This window comes from Acipenser ruthenus, chromosome 18 (genome assembly GCF_902713425.1).
Source record: "Acipenser ruthenus chromosome 18, fAciRut3.2 maternal haplotype, whole genome shotgun sequence".
Taxonomy (NCBI): domain Eukaryota; kingdom Metazoa; phylum Chordata; class Actinopteri; order Acipenseriformes; family Acipenseridae; genus Acipenser; species Acipenser ruthenus.
The window spans coordinates 6,606,229-6,628,036 of NC_081206.1; the positions used below are offsets into that span (position 1 = coordinate 6,606,229).

Consider the following 21,808-nt stretch of genomic DNA (forward strand, 5'->3'; position numbering starts at 1 on the left):
GATGTACACTAGTTTCACAATAATTGGGATGCCTCTGTTGTATTTTGAAACATACCACTGCAAGTAATAAGCAAAGTTGATCAAACCTGGACCATTTTATATTGTACCAAAAAGTCTAGTATATCTGAAATTATTAACACGTGTTATGCTTTTTTGACAAATGAACTTTCTTTTTTGTTCCGTAGACACTGTTGACCTACCTGGACTATCGTCTCCACGCCCCTCTTTCTACGGCTGTGTAAGGAATCTCGTCATCAACCAATCCCCTGTGCATCTATCCCGAGCAGGTGCTATCTACGGTGCAGTTGGAGTCGGGGGCTGTCCGGTTATGTAGAGAATATGTCCCAACACCAAAAACAAATGTATAGGTGAATTTAAACATCCTATATTTTTTTTATTTTGAATACTACATTAGTCATTTCAGACCGCTAATTGCACTGTTTTTCTTTTTTTAATCAATATTAAAGTAACTGTAACAGTAGGCCCATTTCAGTGTACCAAAAGTGCTATGGTTTTATAATGTACTGTAACCTATTTTCTCCAGCAGGTGCTACTGTTTAGAAAATACATGTTTTACTCCCCATTAAACTATGGGTCTGACTCTGCCCTTATGCTATGAATTAAACTCCACACCAGATCTACAAGTGCACTTACTCCTGCATTATCACCCACTTACTGTGTTTGAATTGATTTGTAAAAAGTTGTTTTTTTTCTTTTTGGTATGATGGGATAAATATTGAAAAATTGTTAAACACTGGTTGTATAATATTATATTTCAACCTGAAAAAGTTTATGATGAATGACCCCTGCATTTCAGTATGCATAATTGTTGTAAATCATTGGTACATACTTTTTTTTTATGGTGTCAAAATAAACATTTCTTATCACTTAAACTACAGTGTAAACATTTTACTAACTGACTTCAATATTACTGCTGACAGTTTTGTACTTTGATGTTTGAATACACTTATGGTAAGGTCACAAGATAAAAAACGATGTTAGCTTTGGAATGTGGTTTTACTGGTGGTTTCTGCATGCAGTTCAGAGACAGTCTAGAGCTGCTACTGACAACACACTCAGGAATGCCTGCCATCTAGGGGAGCTGTAGATATATAGATGACAGATTGGTGTGAATGATACCATTGTGTTCTGCCAGAGAAGCTCCCAAAACATGAAGACACCATCTCGCACCTCAACCGCTTTAGGAGATTTGAGGATTTACAAAAACATATAAGCTTCCCTAAAGGGATGCTTAAATATTTTATTGCTGGATTTATTCACATAATTACATTGCTCAAATAAGCACAGCATACATACAAGTCTGTGTTGACAGATAAGGGGTTGTGAATTAAATCCTATAATGGCTTGCCTGGTTTATGCAGCAAAAATATATAAAAGGTGACTAACACTGTTTCATGCAATCATTTTATTTTAGTGAACACCGTGTCCACGCAGTTAACTGTTCCACCAGACTGATCTTAACATTACCATATATGCCCATTTGAATCCTAATATATAGCACATACATCTGAAAACCACCCTCTCCAAGTATTACATGCCAATTGCAAAACATCATTAGATAATACCCTACTAATATCTACTTTTACCAACACATTTCAAATACTTAAACACCAGGAGTAATAAGTGTTGTTTCATGACGGTGCTTTATTGGTGCATAGCTTAGGAAAACTATATAGAGTACAATAAGTGAAGCATTTGAAAGATACATCCCTGTTCTAAGAATTGCAGCCTAACAAAGTTTGAATAAATGCATAACTATTGTGTAATCTAGTCCAAACTCATGTCTTCCTCCTCATCCTTCTTGTCCTTTGAATCCCCTTCCTTTGAGTCTGTCTTGCCGTTACCTTCCATGGCTTTAGCAAAGGCTTCTACATCTACAGACAGAATTCAATAAAGCCGTTAACAGATTTTGTTTTCTCCACATAACGGAGCGACAAATAATTAATTGATTTTCTCCTAAATGACATCAGGTTTAAGCAGGTGTCATTATCTAGGTTTATATATTCAAGTTACTTACCTCCTTTATTTGCTGCATCGACAGCCTCCGCAGGCAACCCAAACTGACTCATAAGTGGGCCCAACTGTCCCGAAGCTAGTGCCGCACTGAACATGCTCATTGCCTGTAAATAAAACAAGGCTTATTGATGGGCAAGGGAGAAAGCAGGCAGCCGTATTCACAGTATGCAGAATGTCGATGTAACAAATGTCTAAGTTTAGTTTCATCAAAAATCAGGCCCTGGTTAACTCAAGAAGTCAGAATATCACTAAGAATAAATAGCATTCTGAAAATAAAATATTCACAAATCATAATATGTACATTATACAACTTTAAACAATCCTACAAAAAAAATTAAAATCTGAGTCCTGTCTTGCAGTTGCCATCTAGAAAAGGTTACTGAGAAGCTGGTAGTTACCTGTTGAAACTGTGGCGATGTTAACGTGTTCTGAATCTCTTCTGCTGTTTGAGGCAGTGACTCTCCTGAAGGAAGGTACGGTAACAAACGCTTCTGCACGTCTGCGTTTGCCAGAATAGGAGCCATGACCTCCGGCGTCAGCACACTGGCCAGGTCCACTGAATTACAAAAGGAGGCACACAATGACTTGTATATTAATGCGCTAGCGAACTTTCAGATCATCTGTAGCGAGATATTTATGAAACAAACAGCATTCATAGGACATGTTGATTTGTTCAAAATATCTTGATTTGGGATTTCACATTAACCCATTAAGTACATTTTTAAAAAAATCTGAACACAAGCTGTATTTATGTAATTTATCATGACATTTAGACAACTTTTTTGCAGTTAACAAAATCAGTAAATTATAATACAGTTAAAGAAAATATTTCAACAGGTGGATGCCAGTTAAATACTCCAAAAAAGTAGCACTAATATCACTTTTAGAGCAGTTTCATACAAACATTTTCTACAATGGGAGCTATGCACTCAATGCACAAGAGATAAGCAACTACATTTAAAAAAAAAGAAGATTGCTAGAGACTCACCAGTCTGTCCGCTAGCAGCCATGGCAGGGACATTCATGGTTGCCAGGATGTTCTGCAGGTCACTGAGCTGGATGGGCTGCGTGGGGCTGCCTGCTGTTGCTACGGCGGCGGTAGGGGTGGGGGTGGGGGTGATTGTGCTGGCTGCAGGGGTGGTGGGGGTCACGGTGGGAGAGGCAGCAGTGGTGACAGTGGCAGCAGGAGTGGCTGGTGTAGGAGCAGAGGCTGAACTGATCCGAGTCGTGGAAGAGGTCGAAGATGGAGTGACAGCAGCAGACTGGCTACGGGAGCTGACGACAAGACGGTTACGCGACACCACACAGTGAAACAGAGGCAATGCAACAGCAATTTATACTGCTTTACACTTTAGATAGATATACATTCCTCTTTGAACTGTTGATAAACACAAGAATCAAGTAATAAGCAAAGGAAAATAATGTACTTTGTGGTATATATATAAGAAATAAATAATAATAGTATATATATAAAATTCTATAACATGTGTGCGTTTTAAAATATCGTATTCCTGACTGTATATGTATGTGGCCAAGAAAAGAGAAGCACAAGGTGGTTTGTTACTACCTTGAGGAAGAGCTGCTTGTGGTAGGACCTCCACCACCGAGTAAACTAGCCAGTCCTGGCCCAGCCAGGGCACCAAGACCACCTAGAAAGAGGGGGAGACAGACACACTTGTAACCTACACTGGCACTACTTAAAAACAGACCAGCTTTCATGCCATACTCTCTCCCATTATATATATATACAAAAAAGTAAAACATCATCAGTAGCAATTTGTAATAAGGTCATATTTTGTACTTGATTAATAAAACTATTTAAAAGGGTGTAGGGCCATAACTGCAATGAAGAGGGTGCAACTCTTTAAATGTCTCAGACTGCAGAAACTCACCAAGTCCTCCTAGGCCAGTTGGTCCAATTAGCTGCATCAGCTGATTGTGGCTCATATTACCCAGAAGGCTCTGCAGGCCACCTTCACCTGCAATTTGTAACATTAACATCAAGATTTAATTTGCCAGAACTGACCATCTGTGCAAGAACAAAAACGCCAGCATTTAGCTTTATACCACAAGTGGCATGTAAATCAGGAGGAATACGATAAATGAAATACATATTTTTTCAGAACTGCTTGTAATGCCAATAGCTACACTACCCCTATATGAACTTACATGAATAAACTCCTAGGTGCTTTAGTCTTCAAAGACAGTGTCTTGGGACAAACAAGCAGTTTTACATTGGTGGCAGCAACAGTAACTTATCAGTGACATGTAGAAATGTCTTTTTAATCACCTCCCAGCGCTGAGAGTTCATGGCCTGCACTTCCACCACTTCCCAAAGCTCCAGGTATGGGAGGGTTGTTCAGAAACTCATTCACTTTACGGCAGTTCTCTTCATCTTTATCACTTTTTGGCTCCTAAAAAAAAAGGAAAAACTTTGATCATAACAAAAAGTATGTGGGGTTTTTAATGTTGTATGAGGAGATTAACTACCCCTCCGATGTACAATGAGGAAATAAAAGAGCAGCACTACTACTCAGTCAGGTGAGAAGGAAAAAAGAAAAAGGAAGGATGCTGACTTTAGAAGTTTTTTTTATTTTTTACCTGCATCCAAAAGAAAAGCCGCTTAGATCCTGCCTTGAACTTCAGTACAAACACTCGGCCAGTGGTACACTGGTTAACCTTCTTAAATTCACAATCATCTGGAAAAATGATGAGATCCTGAAATTAAAAAAAAAATAGGATTCTTTTAAAAACGAAGTCTTGCAATGGTAATGGTACAAGAGGGCCATATAACAGTACAGGTTGATTAATTCAGTTGACCACGTTTCGGTGTTCCTGTACAAAAATGTATTCACTATAGAACAGTAAAAAATTACAGGATAAGACATGAAATGAAACTCCACTTTACCACCACAGGCCACTGCACTACATTTAAGTACATGTCCCATCACTTTCTGTCCCAAATAAATGAAAAGCACTTACATCGTCAACATTGCCAGAGGTCCTATCCTTCCAGCAGAAATGGATGAGGGAGTCGTCGGTTTGTTGGACGTACACCTGCCCTTTACGTTTATCTGGGGTGACCGTGCTGCCCTTTAATGACATCTTGCCAGCTCTGAACTCCACGAGGTATTTACTGGAGGAGCCACGAGAGCCCGACACCATGCTAGGGAACAACGCTCCAGAAGACATATTAGCACTGAGAAGAAAAAAAAAAAACTGAATTCATACCTACCGCTTCCACTGAATGTGTAAAAATTGTAGTTACAACTGAGAACACTATACATGCATTTTGTGTTAAAATGAGTCTTGTGTCCATTAAATCGTTGGTAATGGTAGATACAATTAATCTGTCCTAATTAAATACTGTAACTTAAACGATCTAAGTCTAAGGTACAATGTACACAACATTCGCAGCTATGTGTTGTAAAATGACCAGAACACGTACTCTGCGAATCTACGTGAGTATTATTTATATATATATATATATATATATATATATATATACACACACACACACACACACATTACCTATTATTTTCTTATCTTCAAACAGGACGCAAAATACAAACTGATCTACACAGAATAAAAAACAACTGTCTTCCTTGATTTCCGAACTTCTCGGGCTTCTGGTCCCGATTGGATAATCTTGAGAAAGGCAATACAAAAAATGTTGTTGATTGGTTACAGTCAGAGTCAATCAAAAACAAAACACCACAGAATAGTCAAGTTCGGTAGAGAGGATTTGCTGTGTCATAAACAACTGCGCAGTCGCAGGTTTTTTTTTTAATACAAAACTTTATTGACATTGTGTATATACAGTATATATTTAAAATGTTTTGGCACTGAGTACTGTACAATGCATCTCAGTTTACAGTATGCTAAGGGAGGGATAACATTCAAAGCATGTCCAGATTTATTGAATATTGATAAAAACAGCTGAATAGTGTTTGTTTTTCACCTAAAACCTATACTTTTTACCTTTACCTTATCACAACATGTATTTATTTATTTTTATTTTATTTTTTGCAATCATAAGCCCAAAATAAATTGGGTGGAGCTGGAAATGTGTACTGGAATAATGTGTTTATTCAAGTCAAACTTGAACCCACAAAGCCTATTATAAAGAATATCTATGGCAGTACCATGAACTTTGATTTAATTCATGCCCAGGTCAGAACACATAACCCTAAAGCAATGGACATCAGGAGAGAGGAAAGATACCCGTACAATTAGCCTGACAATATGGAAAAATACAGGTCCCAAGAAGGGTGTATCCATCATTGACACTGCAAAACATAGGATTCACGGAGCTCTGAAATGATTGTGGAACTGAAAACAGAACAATGTGAAACTAAAACTAGCAGACTCATTTCTGTCATTTTCAGATGCTGTGTAGATCCCCTGGTTCTAGCTAATTACACTATGTCCATTTATTAGCTCAGTTAAAGGGTTTTAATTGTGCTACAGAGCTGTTCTAGTGTTGGTCTTTCATCGCTAAAATGCATGCCATCCATTCTCAGATTCTTGAAAATCAATAAAAAAGCTGCAAAAGGGGGGGGGCGGGGGGTTACAGTAAATAGACGTTTTTACAGGGATGTGGCTTGTTTTATTGGTGCTCTCAGAGAATAAGGGCTCAAAAGGAAACTTGACATTTTAAAAATAATTACAATACTCGCAAAAAGGCAAAACCAGACATGCAAAAGCTGTTCAACATCATTTTTTATTTAAAAAGAATTAACTTATTTCCAAAAGGAAGATTTTCATTTAGTAAATGGTTTTTACATTAAACTGCCAACATACTTATATTCATACTATAGAACCCAGACAATTTCTAATTCATGTTTTGTTTTTTTCTTTTTTAAGTTAGGAGGATGGGCTTCAAAAAATTTAAATACTATAAAAATAAATCCATTTCACAATAGCCTTTTTTATTATTATCTTCAGGCAACATTGATATGGCAAACGCAATTGTTGAGACAATACAGCGTTAGGCGAAAGAAAAAAAACAGACTAAGAATAAAATACAGACAGCAAATGACAGTATACAACAGGGGGCTACTAACTGGTACACAGGCAAGTGTTCTCTTCCACACACTCCACAAACCAAGTATACATCAAAATACCTTTTTGCTTGTTCGTTTGTTTTTGTTATGATGGTACATTATTTCCATATAGTTCACAAATGACCAAACTTACATTTTCAGGAGACAGAAAATTGTATTGTATTCATACAACTAGCTGTAGTGTTAAATGTATTCTATACAATGTGTGTAGAAAACAGGGAGTACTTTTGCAATACTTTTCAGTCTTTTTCTTCAGTAACATTAACAACGAAAGTTTACACATTTTCTGAATGCACCCAACCCATTCATCAAATCATAAAACCTGAAGATAATTATTATTGTACTTTATTGAATTTGTAACAGATTTTGTCTTTAGGTAGCCTATGGTGGTTAAGGAAATCATCTACAATTACCTAAACCTACAAAAATTAATAATACTAAAAAAAAAAAAAACAGTTCAAAATAGTATAATCTCTCATTAAAATAAAGGATCTTTAAATTGCAATTGCTAAATAACAATCTCTGTTCAAACTAACTCTTTTGTCATGTTGTGAAGTCTAATTTAATCATATCCATCTGAAACAGCTTTACTTAAAGATACGTGCCTCCGTCTCACCTCTCTGTTATGCTGCTTGTTTTGCCAATGCTTCTGTAGACCTTCCCATCAGCCAGCTGCCAAAAAGCAAAAAAGGCCAACTAAAGTATGTATATTGACGATATAGATTGTGTGTGAAGTGCATATTGATGATTGTTTGCATAGATTCTGGAAATGCTTATTTTAAAAGCCAACACTAGGTCAAATTATAATTGCTTTATGGAGCATGAAGGTGTTTTTGAGAAGAACCACTGACAACAAAACTGTGAATATGGAAGATAGCTGACAATCAGAGATGCGTTTTCCATTATTTTATTATTACTATATTATTCTAAAAGTATCTACTGTACATATTCTTGGTCCTCACCTTACCAATTGCAAAACTACAACCCAACATTTACTCTTAATGAAGACTATTGCAGTTTCTACTCTGTACACTTTGATTTTGTTCTTTAGCCCCTTGCAACATAAATTCAAGTTTTATTCATAAAAAAGTTTATGGTGTGGAATTTAACATAGTTAAAAGGGTGGCTGTATTTAGATTGTTGTTTATATTTAAAATTAGACCTCGTGGTTTCTTATATAATTTTAAACAGTAGTTAATAGAAATCATTCAACACATATTCCTGCAAGCCACCCATTTTAGGAATTAATGCTATTTTCAGGGTTAGGTTTAAGCATATAATTAATCATTATGTTTACAACAAATAAATTCAGTGGATAAGCCAGTGTTAGTTTATATTTATTTGCATTTGAATTATTGAAAGCTAAATAAAGGTTAACAATCTAATTCTGCTTCACTAATTAATATTAAAACTATCCAAGACTTACAAGTAATGTATTTACTGATTTAGTAATAAATACATGCTCATTTCCAGCTGTAAAGATAAATTACCCTCAAAAATCATGTTTTTACAGTATGTATTGACAATACCACTAGGGAACTTAATCAATAAGGCTTTAGATCCCTCCTTGTAAGCAGCTTTTGGTTTTGTTACCAATTAAAATAAAATGTCATCAATATTTAAATGTACAAACATCTATAGGCCTGTAGAAATGTTGTTTCTTTGTAAGTACTGCTGATGGGTAATACATAGAAACCAATCCCTGGCAAATTGAGCAGAAAGTTAGTTTTCAGAGCGTGCTTGAAAGTTAGCTACAAGTCACTTAAATGTTCTACATGTGCTACACATAAATAATGACATTCAAAATAAAGAACAAAATGTTTCTGCTAGTCTTATTGGACATTTTTACAACAAAACTGTATTTCTTCATAGGCACTAAAACAGCATCAATGGTTACATAACCATGATCTGGTCATTTTAAGTGCCTCATCTGTACAGTCAAATAAGTGATTGTTTGAGCTTAAAAAATTAAAATTAAAATATATGTTTTTCTTAGATTAGTCTGGCATAACAAACAAGAAGAGGTAAACTATCAAGTTGAGATTTAGTGAAGTTTTGCTGCTTTACGAATAAGGTAGTTGACTATTTTGAGAAAGTACTGTGCTTTGTCAACATGTTACAAAGGGGATTACATCATTAATTTTTCAGTTTTCCTCTAATGGAAAATGCTGCAAGGCCTTCAGGACTGCTTGCTTTAAACACACCTGACTATAAACTCAGTAAGTTAATTTAATAAACACCCCTTCAATAACCGTTCAATTCAGATCCTGCTCGTGAAAAAACACATCTTTAAAATGACCAGCTTTTTTATCCTCATAAATTATATATATATATAGCTCATCAGTAATGCTCAAGGGTATGGTGACGGATATTTCCAACAATAAATGAATAAATGAACCACCAGTCTGGGTCAGTCAGAAACCAAGAGCCAGTTTACAGAATTGGGTATTTGAACTGATCATTGGTTTTATTTATATTTTAGCCTGCAGGTGATATTTTATTTTAAACCTGGGTGGATTAATCAGTTTTGCTGGTTTGCTTTGCTTTACTGGAAACATTACAGTTCGTTTCATAAGGGATGCCACTGCATTGACAATGGCACAGTCCTGATACCACTACATGCAGCACCTACCTCTGAGGTTCATTACGGAGACCGCGAGGGCCGGTATGCCACAGTGGTGAGGAGTCGGGCCACCATCTACACTGCACTTCACCTAATCAGCTGGGTCACAAATGTGTTAAATGTGTGACCACACATAAAAAAGTACACCACTGTTTTGGGACAAGAACAAACTATATATTCCATTGATCCTTTCAACTCAACTTTGTCTGGCTTGAATCCTACTTTTTTAATATCAACCTTGTTCCATTTAAAAATGTAAATAGTATTAAACCCTAAGAAAGTGATGTTGTAAGCAGCAACTTAAATGCATAAATGTACTGGATGCAGCAGCTTGTTTTAAAACAGTACTTCAGAATAATCTTCTGGTTGTCAAACTGCTTAACATCATTTAAATTACTGGTTCGGTCTCAGCAGTTGAAAGGGGTTTGTAAATAACAAAACAGTTGTGAGGAATTTGATCTCATTTCCAATTCGAGATGATATGGGGCAGGCTGTTGGAAGTTCATTCTTCTCTCAGTAAATATCCGGGCAGTCAGCATATTTTCTATCAAAGTACTCCCCGGTAAAACTCCAGTCTGGTGTCCCAGTGTGTGGGTTTGTGCTTAACTGGAACCACCTATAAAAGGATAAACAGATGTATTGTAATAAGCCTGTGTTAAATAAAAGATGTGCAGATTTTCAGCATGCATATTCCTTTGCTGTCCTGCCATTATATCCTCACCTGGTCTTCCATTCGTCTTCATTTTTGGCGCGTTCCTTACGAGCACCTCTTTGCTTTTCTTCTAATCGTTCTTTCTCTCTGCTGGCCAAAGCTGTAAAAAGTTCAACAGTGGGGGGTAACATTGTGTAGCTTGGAAGTTATTATTATTATTATTATTATTTATTTCTTAGCAGACGCCCTTATCCAGGGCGACTTACAATTGTTACAAGATATCACATTATTTTTACATACAATTACCCATTTATACAGTTGTTTTTTTTTTTTACTGGAGCAATCTAGGTAAAGTACCTTGCTCAAGGGTACAGCAGCAGTGTCCCCCACTGGGAATTGAACCCACGACCCTCCGGTCAAGAGTCCAGAGCCCTAACCACTACTCCACACTGCTGCCCCAGTTACATGTGAGACACGTTCTAAACCCCATTGTTGTTACTTTATATTATATGTTGATGTTAACAGAACATCTGTAAGGATTTTTAAATTACAATACTAGATTTGAGTTCCGTATTGAAGACTTACCCATATCTCCATTTTCCATAGCTCTGATATCTGGACGAAAGCGGCAGTCTGTTGGTGCTAAAACCCCTATCAATTCTGGATCCATTTCATTCAGAGTCACAGCAAAGTTAGTGAAATTGTACATCTTAAAGCAAAACATATAAACAGCATTACTTGACAATATGTTTCAAATGCTGGGAGGCATTTTATTGAAACAGGGGAGGGAGCAGAGCAAAGTAGCCAAGAAGGAAAATGAACGGTGCCGAGTGCAGCAAGGCGAACATTTTTAGCAGTTTATGTTTTAACAGTAGTTGCATGTAGCCTATACACTACAACTACAAAGCAAATATGCATATACAACCTACAGAAACAAACACACTGCACAATAATTGCACAAACCGTTTCATTTTACAAAACAAAGTCCAAACAGAAACTAAATAAAGCTGCATTGCTTGTTTCTTAGCTTATTGTAATGACTTGTACCTCTAAGTCACCGTGCATAAGGGCGTCTGTCAACCAAATACAAAAAAAAAAAAAAACACAGGCTATGATCCTGTTGCCTTCAAACCAAAACTAAATAATGTGCTGAGAATACCTTGTTTCCAGCTAAATATGGCTGCTCATTTTCACTGCATTTTCTCAGGTACAGCTAAACAAAGACATTCTATTCATTTCTATATTTAATAGAATACCCTGAGCTAACCTTAGAAGTATTTGCGCTATGTCAAAGGTCAACCAGCATTCAAACATTGAAACTCCAGTCGCTATTGAAACAATCTTTAAAAATGTATCAACATTCTATAATTTTTATTTATTTATTTTTTATTTTTTAACAACCTGTAAATGCAAATTTTTCACGGTAAATTGCAACCTGGAAACAACTTTTCATTTTTGCTCAGTTCTCTACTCGCCAACGTCCGCCATTGCTACAGTACACATTCCAAACACATACTAATTTTTCAGTTCCCAAAATATTTTTAATAAGACGGAAAATCGTCTATAGACGGAACACTTCCACCTCTGTTGAAATGTTCCCAATATAATGAATGTGTGTATTCTCACCTGTGTGGAGTCTGGAGGTCTTGAGGCGACTCTCCAGAGAAGCTTACTACCAGGAACAACCTGAACCGTTTCCTGAACTTCAGGCATGTCATCAGCCTCATCATTCTCAGACCTGTCTGAATCGTCGTTCTGAGAGCAAATACACAAAACTGCAGTTACTGTGTCGAATAATGCCAGTTAGCAAACTGGAAGTGTTACAGTCTAGAACAAGAGTATGGGTAAAATGCCACTTTCTGCTACATAGAAATAGCTTAAAATAGCTGTTAAACTTCTGTTACTGACAAAAAGTTTGTGTTTCCTTTGTCGCTCAGGTTTATATAAACAGGTTTTCTTAGGCAACTTGTATAACATATAGAAATGGACATTTTGCATGCAATCGATTCAACAGAATGTAACATGGCTTACCTGCTTGGGCTTTCTTGGCTCCACCCATTTTTTTTCAGACTTTTTGAAGGAGTCGTATGTGCTAGGATCTACGCTCCACATGCATTCTGTCCATTTGCCATAAATCACACACAGCTTCTTTTTACTGTTTAAAGAAAATAAATTAAACATCTGAGCACCAAATCTGGTGATGAACATCAACCCCCAGTAGAGATAGTTTTCAGTGTTTTTGAAACAGACTAAGTCCTAATACATCCTTCTAGATTGGGTACATCATTGGCAATGCGGTCAAATATAAAAAAAACACGCCATTTTTCATGTAATTTACCTGAAAGTAATATTTTAAAAAGTTATGGGTGGTAGCAAGATAAATGACAATTTCCTTAACACAAAAGTGATATCTGTGCATTGCACAAGATCTGTGTTTTCATTTAATATGTCCATACTTACTTCTTGTCTTGAATATAACCTTCTACTCTGTGGAGTTCTTTCCCAAACATTCCACATGGTTTGAAGTTCAAAACACATTTATCCCCAGTACTGTGAAGGAGGAAACATAGGCAGTCTACTATGAGTATGTTTGAAGTCAAGATTGCTATATACTGTAGTCTAACACACAACACAACTGTTTCCTGGAAATAGTAAAAAAAAAAAAAAAAAAAAAGAAAGAAAAGGAAGTAACATTACCTGTGATTGATAATCTCAACCGTTCCGTACTGTTCGATCCACAGTTTACCTATAATAACATTATGTACACAACAAGAAGGATTTGTCCATGTGTAGGCTTCATTATGCCTAGAAGAAAAAAAAAAGTATATAGATTTATATTAAATACTTTTCTTAGCAGCTGTTCTCCTTTTGCTGCTGAATATGGATTCATACTAGAGAAACAGATTCCTAAGAAAATTAGTCTATTTAGTAAACAACAAAGAAGTGTGGGGCTGAAGAAGATGAAAACATCTGGGTGGTACTGATAACTTTTTTTTTAACAGTAGATAATTACATAAAAATAAACAATAAAATACAAAAGGCATTTCAAGTGATGAGGATTGAAAGGGAAGCTCACTTGAGAAGCTCTAGCGTGATTGTTCCCCTTGGCTCCGCTTCTACGCTCTTCCCCCAAAACTTGAGCTTGGGGTAAATAGACCCTTGGAAAATGAAGTCGTTATTGAGACCTTCTGCATAAAATGCACTAACGGGGGGGTGGTGGCTGACCTGCTCAGATACAAGCCTGAATCCTTGGTCATCCCTAGAAAAAAAAAAGAGGAAGGATTTCAGTATAAATCGAGACCAGCCTTATGTCTACCATAAAGACGCCACGATGCAACTTAAGCCCTACTCGCACATCTGTGAAATGTAGTCCTATGCGAATCCTCCATTTCTTTTTATCCCAGATAATTCTCTCAGGCGGTCCTCTCATTTTTTTTACAGCACATCGTTTTAGTCCCGTGTGAATCCACCATGTCAGTGTTATGTTAGAATTGATATAAGCATTTATGGGGTATTCCCCTCAAAGCAATACCAGCTTTTACAATAAACCACAATGGAATATTAAAATTAGTACAATCTGTCCTGAGACTCTACAGTTCAGTAAAACACTATGATTGGGCTTAACCAAATTGGGAACCGATGAAAAATACAAAACATAACTGGTGAATAAATGTATGCTTTGAATAAAGCATTTGGAGATATGTATGGAAAAACATATCACTCAAGGGATGCACCGGTTATTTGACATGGTCAATGTGCCGGTAGTCTTTGGAAAATGTATATGTCACGTCAAATAAAAAAGCAGCAGAGTGGATAGCACCCTTTATTACCTTGCAAGTTCATATGTTTCTCCTAGTAGTGGATTGAATGGCTTTCCAGTTCTCTCCCACTGAGAGGCAACAGCAGAAACAGCAAACGCAGCTACAACCTACAGGAAAAACAAATCTATGTTCAACAGAAGTAGGTTTAGGCACCGCTGTGACAGGATGATTCTTCAAACTCAACAGCTGTATATTGATTATTGAAGGCAGATGCCAAGAAATGAAAGGGACTTTGATTCTCAATTCACTGCAGGTATTAGAATATGTATTTTTTGGTTAAAATATTAGAATGGAAATAGGTGAACTGGATACCTAGAGAGGACATTTCTTCTCAATAAATCAAAGAGGCTGAATGAATCAAGTTTTCAAAAGTTCTTCCCTATAGATCTAAGGAACATATTCGATCATGTTTATGCAATGCACTTCCTGGCATGCTAATCCTTCCTGAATACATGCTGGTGGCAGGCTTTGTGACACACTCCTTACTCACCTGCATTCTTTCCACAGAGTCTGTGAGGGAATTAGCTTTGTGAATGAGGTATGTGGGCTCCATGTATTCAGAGATTCGCTGTAGAAAGCTCAGCGGCTCATTAAAAACTATAGGCATTGTTATTTTGGACAGCTCCTAAACAACAAGAAAAAAAAAAAAAGTCAGTTCTTTTTTTTTCTGTAATTAGTAAATATTTCAGTCTTGCTCTGTAAATGCTTGGGATTCACAACTTACCAGTCCAATGCATTTCTTCAATATGCTCCACACACTAAAATCACTTCTAGAAAACATAGGGGCAGGCAAGGTAGTTCTGCAAGACAAGTTTAGATAAATCAGCAGATATTTTATATATCCTTTTCAAACCCACCAATATTAACCCCTTTAACCTTGTTTAGACCATACTGCACCTTCGTTTCCGGATTCCATTCTCCTGTGGCTGGGACCCATTCATTTTCTGTTTTGCACTGTTGCTGTCATTGACAATCGTACTGGCTACTTTAGAACTCATTTCTGCACTGCCTTCATAGGACTCATCAGACTCCAAGCCTGAAGGACACACACAAAAAAAACAGCAACTCATGACTTTTCAGAGCCTACACAGAGTAGATGTTATAAAGCTGCTGAAAGGAACATCTTTCCCATCAACCTATCAATCAAACAAGCTGGACTGGCCAAACAAAGCTCTTTGTGTCAACAGCTAATGTTATGCTTTGCATACTGTACAAGCCAAAATGATTGCTTTGCTTGTAACACATCAATACAGAAATGCAATATATGGGTACATATAGTTTGCTTGTTTATTTTTTGAAGGGGTGAGGGCGGGAAAGTATTAACACATTTTCCTAGTAGGGGGGTACAAAAAAACTAATTTTTCAAGTTGTGTGAAAATACAGATCAGCAAACTAAAGCATACCAAAAGAGGGAAACATTTCCCCTCCTTTAAGTCTGCTTTAAATACATGCACCCTTAAGGCAACTTAGGCAGTTTCCCACGCCATATTCTACCTTGCACAAAAGGACAAAATAGTGGCTACAGATTGGATCCAGTCCTACTCATGTGCAGACTCACACTACATTCAGACTATGTAGCAAAGAGTTTTGTATTGGTAACAGTCAAATTCATAGTGTCCCAGCATCAATGTCCCTGACAGAATGGCCTTCTGTACTTGGAATGCAACCAAACAAATCATATCTAGAGTATTACATTTAAATTATTATTCTTGGGAGTTTTTCCTTCAATTTCTAAAACAAAAAAAAAGATCAACAAACTCAGAATGCTAATTTAAAAGCCCACCTCCCAAACCCATCCCCTCAGGGAGCAAGTGAGCAGTGAAAAAACTTACTTTACCAGCGTTTCAACTTTAGAACTAAAACAAGAAAAAAGAAAAAGAAAATAGGCTGCATTTTACTTATCAACGTGTAATTTTACAATTAAGTTGCCCTTATCTACATATGTCTTACAATAAAAATTTAAATAGTTGATATATTTAAACAAACAACACAATTACTACTATGCAGAAATCCTAAAGCAATTTAAAATCACCAACCTTGCTCTGAAGACACTTAAAAAAAAAAAGTAATCTGGTTGCAAGGCAAGCTACTTATTTAAAGTTACTGTAGTTAGCCTACAGTGCATGAAAACATGAACAACAAGTGTGACACCTTTGCAACAAGGTTTGTCAGCAGCATCCGGAAAAACCACACAACTGCGTGGAATTACGTGGAAATAAAATAGCAATTTCCATACGAACAAAATGTCTACCCCACTGTAAAGTTTGCACTAATTTAAAAAACAAAATGCTAGAACCACTATCATGTATTTTGATATCTGCAACTAGTCTACAGTGTGTATATGCAAAACTCTTCAGTGACATGCATAAGCATGTATGTACGTAAGGAAGTACAGTATACTGCAGAGTACACCTGCCTACACTATATCCCCAGCAGGTGATTATAAGAATCATCAGTCCAAAGTGTAAATGTGTAAAGTAAGTTGCACAGGCCACCATGTGGTAACAGCCTTATCCCCATCAAGGATATAAATGACTCGTTTGCAAGCGTCAGTAAAAACATGACCATGACCTACAACCACATCTATTATTATTGCAGAATAACACATCATAGCAAATGCCCAAAGATAAACACACCAGACAAATGTTTACCACAATCAGCCTTAGTGAATCAGATGTCTGAAGTGCATATCAGCCCTGGAAGTTTGATCAGATTCAGTTAAGACATTGGTTTCAGTTTTTTCTTGCAGAATTCCCCAGGTGCAGCACACTGGTAGCTCTGTTTACAGTATGCACCATGTATACGCTACGTTCTAGAACGCAGTCAAAGTAGATGAAGATGTTAATGGTTTAGTCTTACCTGTAACAGCATCATAGAACTCATCTTCATTGTTCATTTTCTAATGTGGAACGATGTACCCCTTTGTTTATAATGTGTCTTCAGTACATTGTCCTTATGAGTGGAGGAAATATTTATTGTACTGCAGATTCCTCGCTTTAACCCAGGAAGTGGATCTTTAAAAAACAAAAAAAACACATTAATCTTTAAAGACATGTAATAAAACCATGTACAATATCTTTACTGATCGGAAATCTGTGCTGTGCTAAAAGGTCCTTGTCTAGTCTAGGTCTTGTGTTTGCAATGTTATCAAAAACCAGTAATAACCATTTGAATAAAAACACATACGCAGCTGTAGATGTTTTCCACATTTATAACAGAATTCTGATGATGTTTCTACACTTCATTATAGCAGCATTGTTCTGATTATAGGTCAGTTCGGACTACCAGGGTTTGTATTTGCATGAGGCTACTGTAAAAAGCTAGTTTCGTTGACTGCTTAATGCAGTGCAAATTTGTAAAAATGATCAGGACAGAAAAAGTATTGTTCTTTCCATGCCAGAAACACACATTCAACTTGGAATGTTATGAAACATTGTTGCCAATGTAAACAATAATTAACAGAATCCGATTCAAGGTAAACATACAAACATTGTGTTAAACTGGCTTGAGGCTCTAAACGATGCACCAAACTTTCAACAGGCCACAATGGAAATGTACAGTACGCCATGGAATTTCTTTGCAATTGCTCCGACTGACAAATGTTTAAACATTTTTTTTTTTTTTTTTTACAAGGTCCAAAAAAAGAGGTAAAAACTAAAAAAAGAATGATAATTCTAATCATGTGCCCCTACTGTAGTAAATACATTTTACCTTGGGTCTTACTGTCACAAACAGCAAACAACCATATTCAGATTTTTAAACTGGGAAATGTACTGTCAAAAGTGTTGCTGTGTGATAATTAAGATTTTAGGCAAATACTACCGAAGGCAACCCTGAAGAAGTAATTAAATTTTATACCAGATTGTTTGGGCTTTGCTGCAGCAATTAGTGGCAATCCTTTAATTATATATATATGAAAACTAACATTTTTCAAAATGGTCACATACAAACACACAGTAGAGAGCAAAACCTACATAAGGTACCTTACAGTACAGCACTATACAGAACTTACAATGCAGAGCCTTATGTCTCCTTGAACACTCAATTGCTACATCCTCAATTAAGCAACACTTCGTATTTAGCAACTGTTATGCAGAAAGTGATGAAATCACGTACAGTGATATCTTTTGCATAATATTCCGTTTGCTTAAAAAAACCACAGCAATGTTATTTTTATAATTCCCAATGCTGCGTAACATTTGCCTGGCCTTTTCTCCAAGATAAAGTTTTAATTATTTACCGTAATTATGGTGCCGCCATCCTTACAGCAAAGTACCACTTAACAAAATTAGTAAATAATAATAACTGATGTTTTTTTGCATTTTGATGCAGATTTAAGCTACAGAAATGATTACCATATCCAGTAATCTACCATGTACACCAGGTCTTAGCAGCACAGTTTTGCCCAGTTCAGATAAACCATTGCATTGGGAGCTGTTCCAGTAACAGCTGTTTGAAATAGAAGGTTAGATGATTTGCTTTATTTTATACTTCACTGATCTTTATACATAATAGTTATTGTTCACTACCCAAAAGGATAGACCGACCACAGCACATGTTGTTATTCATTAGCACTGTGAGTATGCAAGGAAGAGGTTGCTGGTGCTGGTGCATGAGTAAATCAGTCCTTTACAAAGCAGACTTTAGAAGTGTTTAAATCATGCAGATAGATTACATACAACCAGCCACATGAAAAAAAAACATCTATCCTATCACAACTTGGATGATATGGATTATTGAACTGCCAACAACCTTATTTATAACAGAAAATAAACTACGATTTAGGAATAAAGATGACTACAAATACAAAACAAGTATTTATTCTAAAAATAAGGTAAAATTAATAAATAAATAAATAATAACTTACCAAAGACTTCACACACTACAGTAGTCCCCCCAACCCCTATTTAACAGAAAGATTGCAAGTGAAACTTAGGCACAGTTTTAACCAAGAGATGTGTCATTCAAAAAAAAACTACATTTCAGCTTGAACAAACACGCCAGCAGGTGAATTTAAATGGAATCTTGTTTGACTAGTTGAGTCACCTTTACAATAGGGCTTGCCTGACAATAACAGCTGCACCACCCAGAGACATTACAGATATCTACGAAACCCTGCAGTAAATATTGGATCTTAGCCTGAAACAACACACACACACTCTCGTAGCCTAGAGTACATAGCAGCATGCAGGAGTTACCTGTAGTGCATTTACCCTTACAGTAAAACTGCAACCTCAGCTGGCTTCAAGCAGGCTTTCTTTCTGTCCCAAAACACAAAGCAGAATTAGGGTAAAGCCTCCCACTGAATTCCAAATAACTAGATGCCCTGGTACTCACATTTGAGCTAGTGTCCAGCCAGTTTCTGTGAGTTTGCACCTGAGCAATTAACTGAAAAGAAACCCACCTGACAGCAGGCAGCAGAAAGCCCTGATCACACATTCATGAACCTAAGCAACAGACAAGCATGGCTGGGCAAGTGAGGAAATATGAACCTCTATTGTTAAGCCCTGATGCTTTATCTGAGAATGAAGCCAAAGTTAATGGTGTTTATCAATAAGTCCCCCATATACACATGTGCTCCCAATGTACTGTATAGATAGCGAGTTTGGTGGTTAACTGTTGTCTGCTAAAATTATTGAACATGTATTGTATTACCAAGCAGCTTTAACAGAACAGAAAAAAGCAAATGGCATGTGATCTAAGAATAATTCGCAGTATTGTCATGACCCACTGCTGTACCATAAAAACCACTGAAAAAAAGACACATGAGCTGTGCATTTAATTATCTTTTATAAAAGAAAAAGTGACACACATTGTATTTCAGCTAGCTTTTTTTAATGTTGTTTCTTAACAATGCTGTATTGAACAAACCTGAAAATTAGCTATTTTTGAAGCTTTAAAAGAAGGGCTAACCAATCCACAAAGAAAGTGTGTGGGACAGGACAAACAAGATTAGAGCTTGATACTAATCACAGCTGTAAACTAATAAAAAGAGTAAAGATCCTGCAACATCATACTATTCAGTACAATAGTTCAAATCAATGTCTACAAAAACACAAATAAATCCCAAACCAGCCCTACACGACAGGGTGCATCTCGTCTGGCCCATTTTACCACTTTACAATGTCATCAGGTAGATGTGTGACAGGTTGGGCACACCAATGCACACCTTATAAAAATATTAGGGGCTGGATGTACAAATTCCACAGAAACAATACAGGTCGACTCCCACCAATTGCCTTTATTCACAAAATAAGGATGGTTTATTCTCTACAGAAACCAAAACAGCACATACTTTTTAGTACTGTTTTTACCTACCTGGCAGTAATTATTATGCAAATTTAGGACGCTCAAAAAGACAATCAGCAAATGACCTTATCTAAACTGCGCAGAAAATACAGCTGTCATTAACCTTGGAGTTTTCCAAAACAATTATTAATGTATCAGTTAATGAGGTTTTTTGCATCTGCCGCCGTTTAGATCAGTTGAATTCACCCAATGTCAGAACTACACACTAAGGCATGTTTAATAAACATACTGCATATTCTGCTTTCTGGATTTAAGAAACCAAGAGCCAGTCAGACTATGCAGCGATTATAATATTTTAAGCGTTTTACTCCATGTTGACTGCTGAATTGCTAAGGGTAATTAAACTTAATTCAAATCAAACTACCCAGTAGATCCACGGAATGCCACGTTAATAAGGGTTGTTGTTATTTACTTTTGACCCATAAACAATATTAGAGAGTTGAACAACATACGTACTGTAAACAGAATTCCACATCTACAGTGTAACTATGGTTCAGTAAATACTTCTGTTTCAAGCAGTTCACAAACACACACGTTACGAGTTAAAATACTAATAAACATGACAGCAGATTGCTTCCTCTACCGTTTCACTTTCAACAGATCATAACAATTACGGTACATAACATTGTGCTCGTAAATTATTCTGATATCGATAAAGCGATCACAGTGGTAGTATGATTGGCATTAGGCCTCAGACGACATTGCAAACTACAAAAAAAGCAAAAAAAAAAAAAACTTGAGTAACCATAAAAAATAAAATACAACGCGAATTAAATATTCATTCGTTTACCTGTAATATCTCGTTGTCAGGAACTGTTAATATTTCGTCCTGCGAGACTCAACAGACACAATCACAACCTAGTGACACAGAGGCGGAAGTGGTGACAAGGGCGAACTCATTGACAAGCCGGCCCGCCTATCGTAAGTCACGATGAGGACGCCTGACGTGACAGTAAACAAATTAGCGGGAGCCGAGGGCGGGCATTGCATTGAAGGACAACATTGCGTTCTATGTGGGAACATGCCTACCCAGGAGAGAACAGAGTCGTCAGATGGGCTACGCGGCAGGCTGTAGTGTTACGATGGAAGTGTCTGTGGTTTGCTTTTGTACAGTAAACCCTGCAATTCGGTGTTTTCAATTATCATTCTTCAAAGGCCATAATAAGGCACACATATTAAAATGCATTGGAGTTTATAGATGTAAAACATATAATGTGTTTACATGAGGTATGAACAGGTAAATGTTAAAATTATACTGCTTTTGTGTATTGAACATTGGCACGCACCCAGCCATGGCGTC

At 36.7% G+C, this 21,808-nt stretch overlaps 3 protein-coding genes across 8 annotated transcripts in view; 1 reads left to right on the forward strand and 2 right to left on the reverse strand.

The window, feature by feature from the left end:
* LOC117420258 (laminin subunit alpha-5-like) overlaps positions 1-898 on the forward strand; it is a 61,137-nt gene extending 60,239 nt beyond the window's left edge. The window contains 1 exon segment of the mRNA XM_058991010.1: positions 186-898. Coding sequence (XP_058846993.1) covers positions 186-334 — 149 coding nt within the window. The 3' untranslated portion in view covers positions 335-898.
* Positions 899-1,411: 513 nt separating this feature from the next.
* On the reverse strand, positions 1,412-5,710 carry LOC131698598 (proteasomal ubiquitin receptor ADRM1-like). The gene is made up of 10 exons (XM_058991017.1): positions 5,569-5,710; positions 5,020-5,236; positions 4,639-4,755; positions 4,328-4,451; positions 3,930-4,016; positions 3,605-3,686; positions 3,026-3,312; positions 2,436-2,593; positions 2,039-2,141; positions 1,412-1,895 (listed from the first exon to the last, which is right to left on the reverse strand). The coding sequence occupies exons 2-10, from the start codon at positions 5,227-5,229 to the stop codon at positions 1,789-1,791; spliced, it is 1,275 nt and encodes a 424-aa protein (XP_058847000.1). The 5' UTR covers positions 5,230-5,236; positions 5,569-5,710; the 3' UTR covers positions 1,412-1,788.
* Positions 5,711-6,741: 1,031 nt separating this feature from the next.
* On the reverse strand, positions 6,742-21,437 carry LOC131696505 (oxysterol-binding protein-related protein 2-like). Of its 6 annotated transcripts, XM_058991016.1 has the most exons (17): positions 21,299-21,437; positions 19,419-19,460; positions 19,067-19,102; positions 17,059-17,213; positions 16,032-16,055; positions 15,097-15,235; positions 14,924-14,999; positions 14,690-14,824; positions 14,209-14,306; positions 13,455-13,637; positions 13,076-13,183; positions 12,839-12,928; positions 12,410-12,533; positions 12,005-12,133; positions 10,964-11,087; positions 10,448-10,538; positions 6,742-10,342 (listed from the first exon to the last, which is right to left on the reverse strand). In XM_058991016.1, exons 6-17 carry the CDS (start codon positions 15,195-15,197, stop codon positions 10,240-10,242), a joined length of 1,362 nt encoding a protein of 453 aa, XP_058846999.1. In that variant the 5' UTR covers positions 15,198-15,235; positions 16,032-16,055; positions 17,059-17,213; positions 19,067-19,102; positions 19,419-19,460; positions 21,299-21,437; the 3' UTR covers positions 6,742-10,239. The 6 variants fall into 6 exon arrangements, with proteins under 6 accessions (XP_058846999.1, XP_058846995.1, XP_058846996.1 ...); XM_058991012.1 differs by lacking the exon at positions 16,032-16,055; XM_058991013.1 differs by lacking the exon at positions 16,032-16,055 and having other exon boundaries at positions 19,398-19,460.
* Between the last annotated feature and the right edge of the window lie 371 nt (positions 21,438-21,808).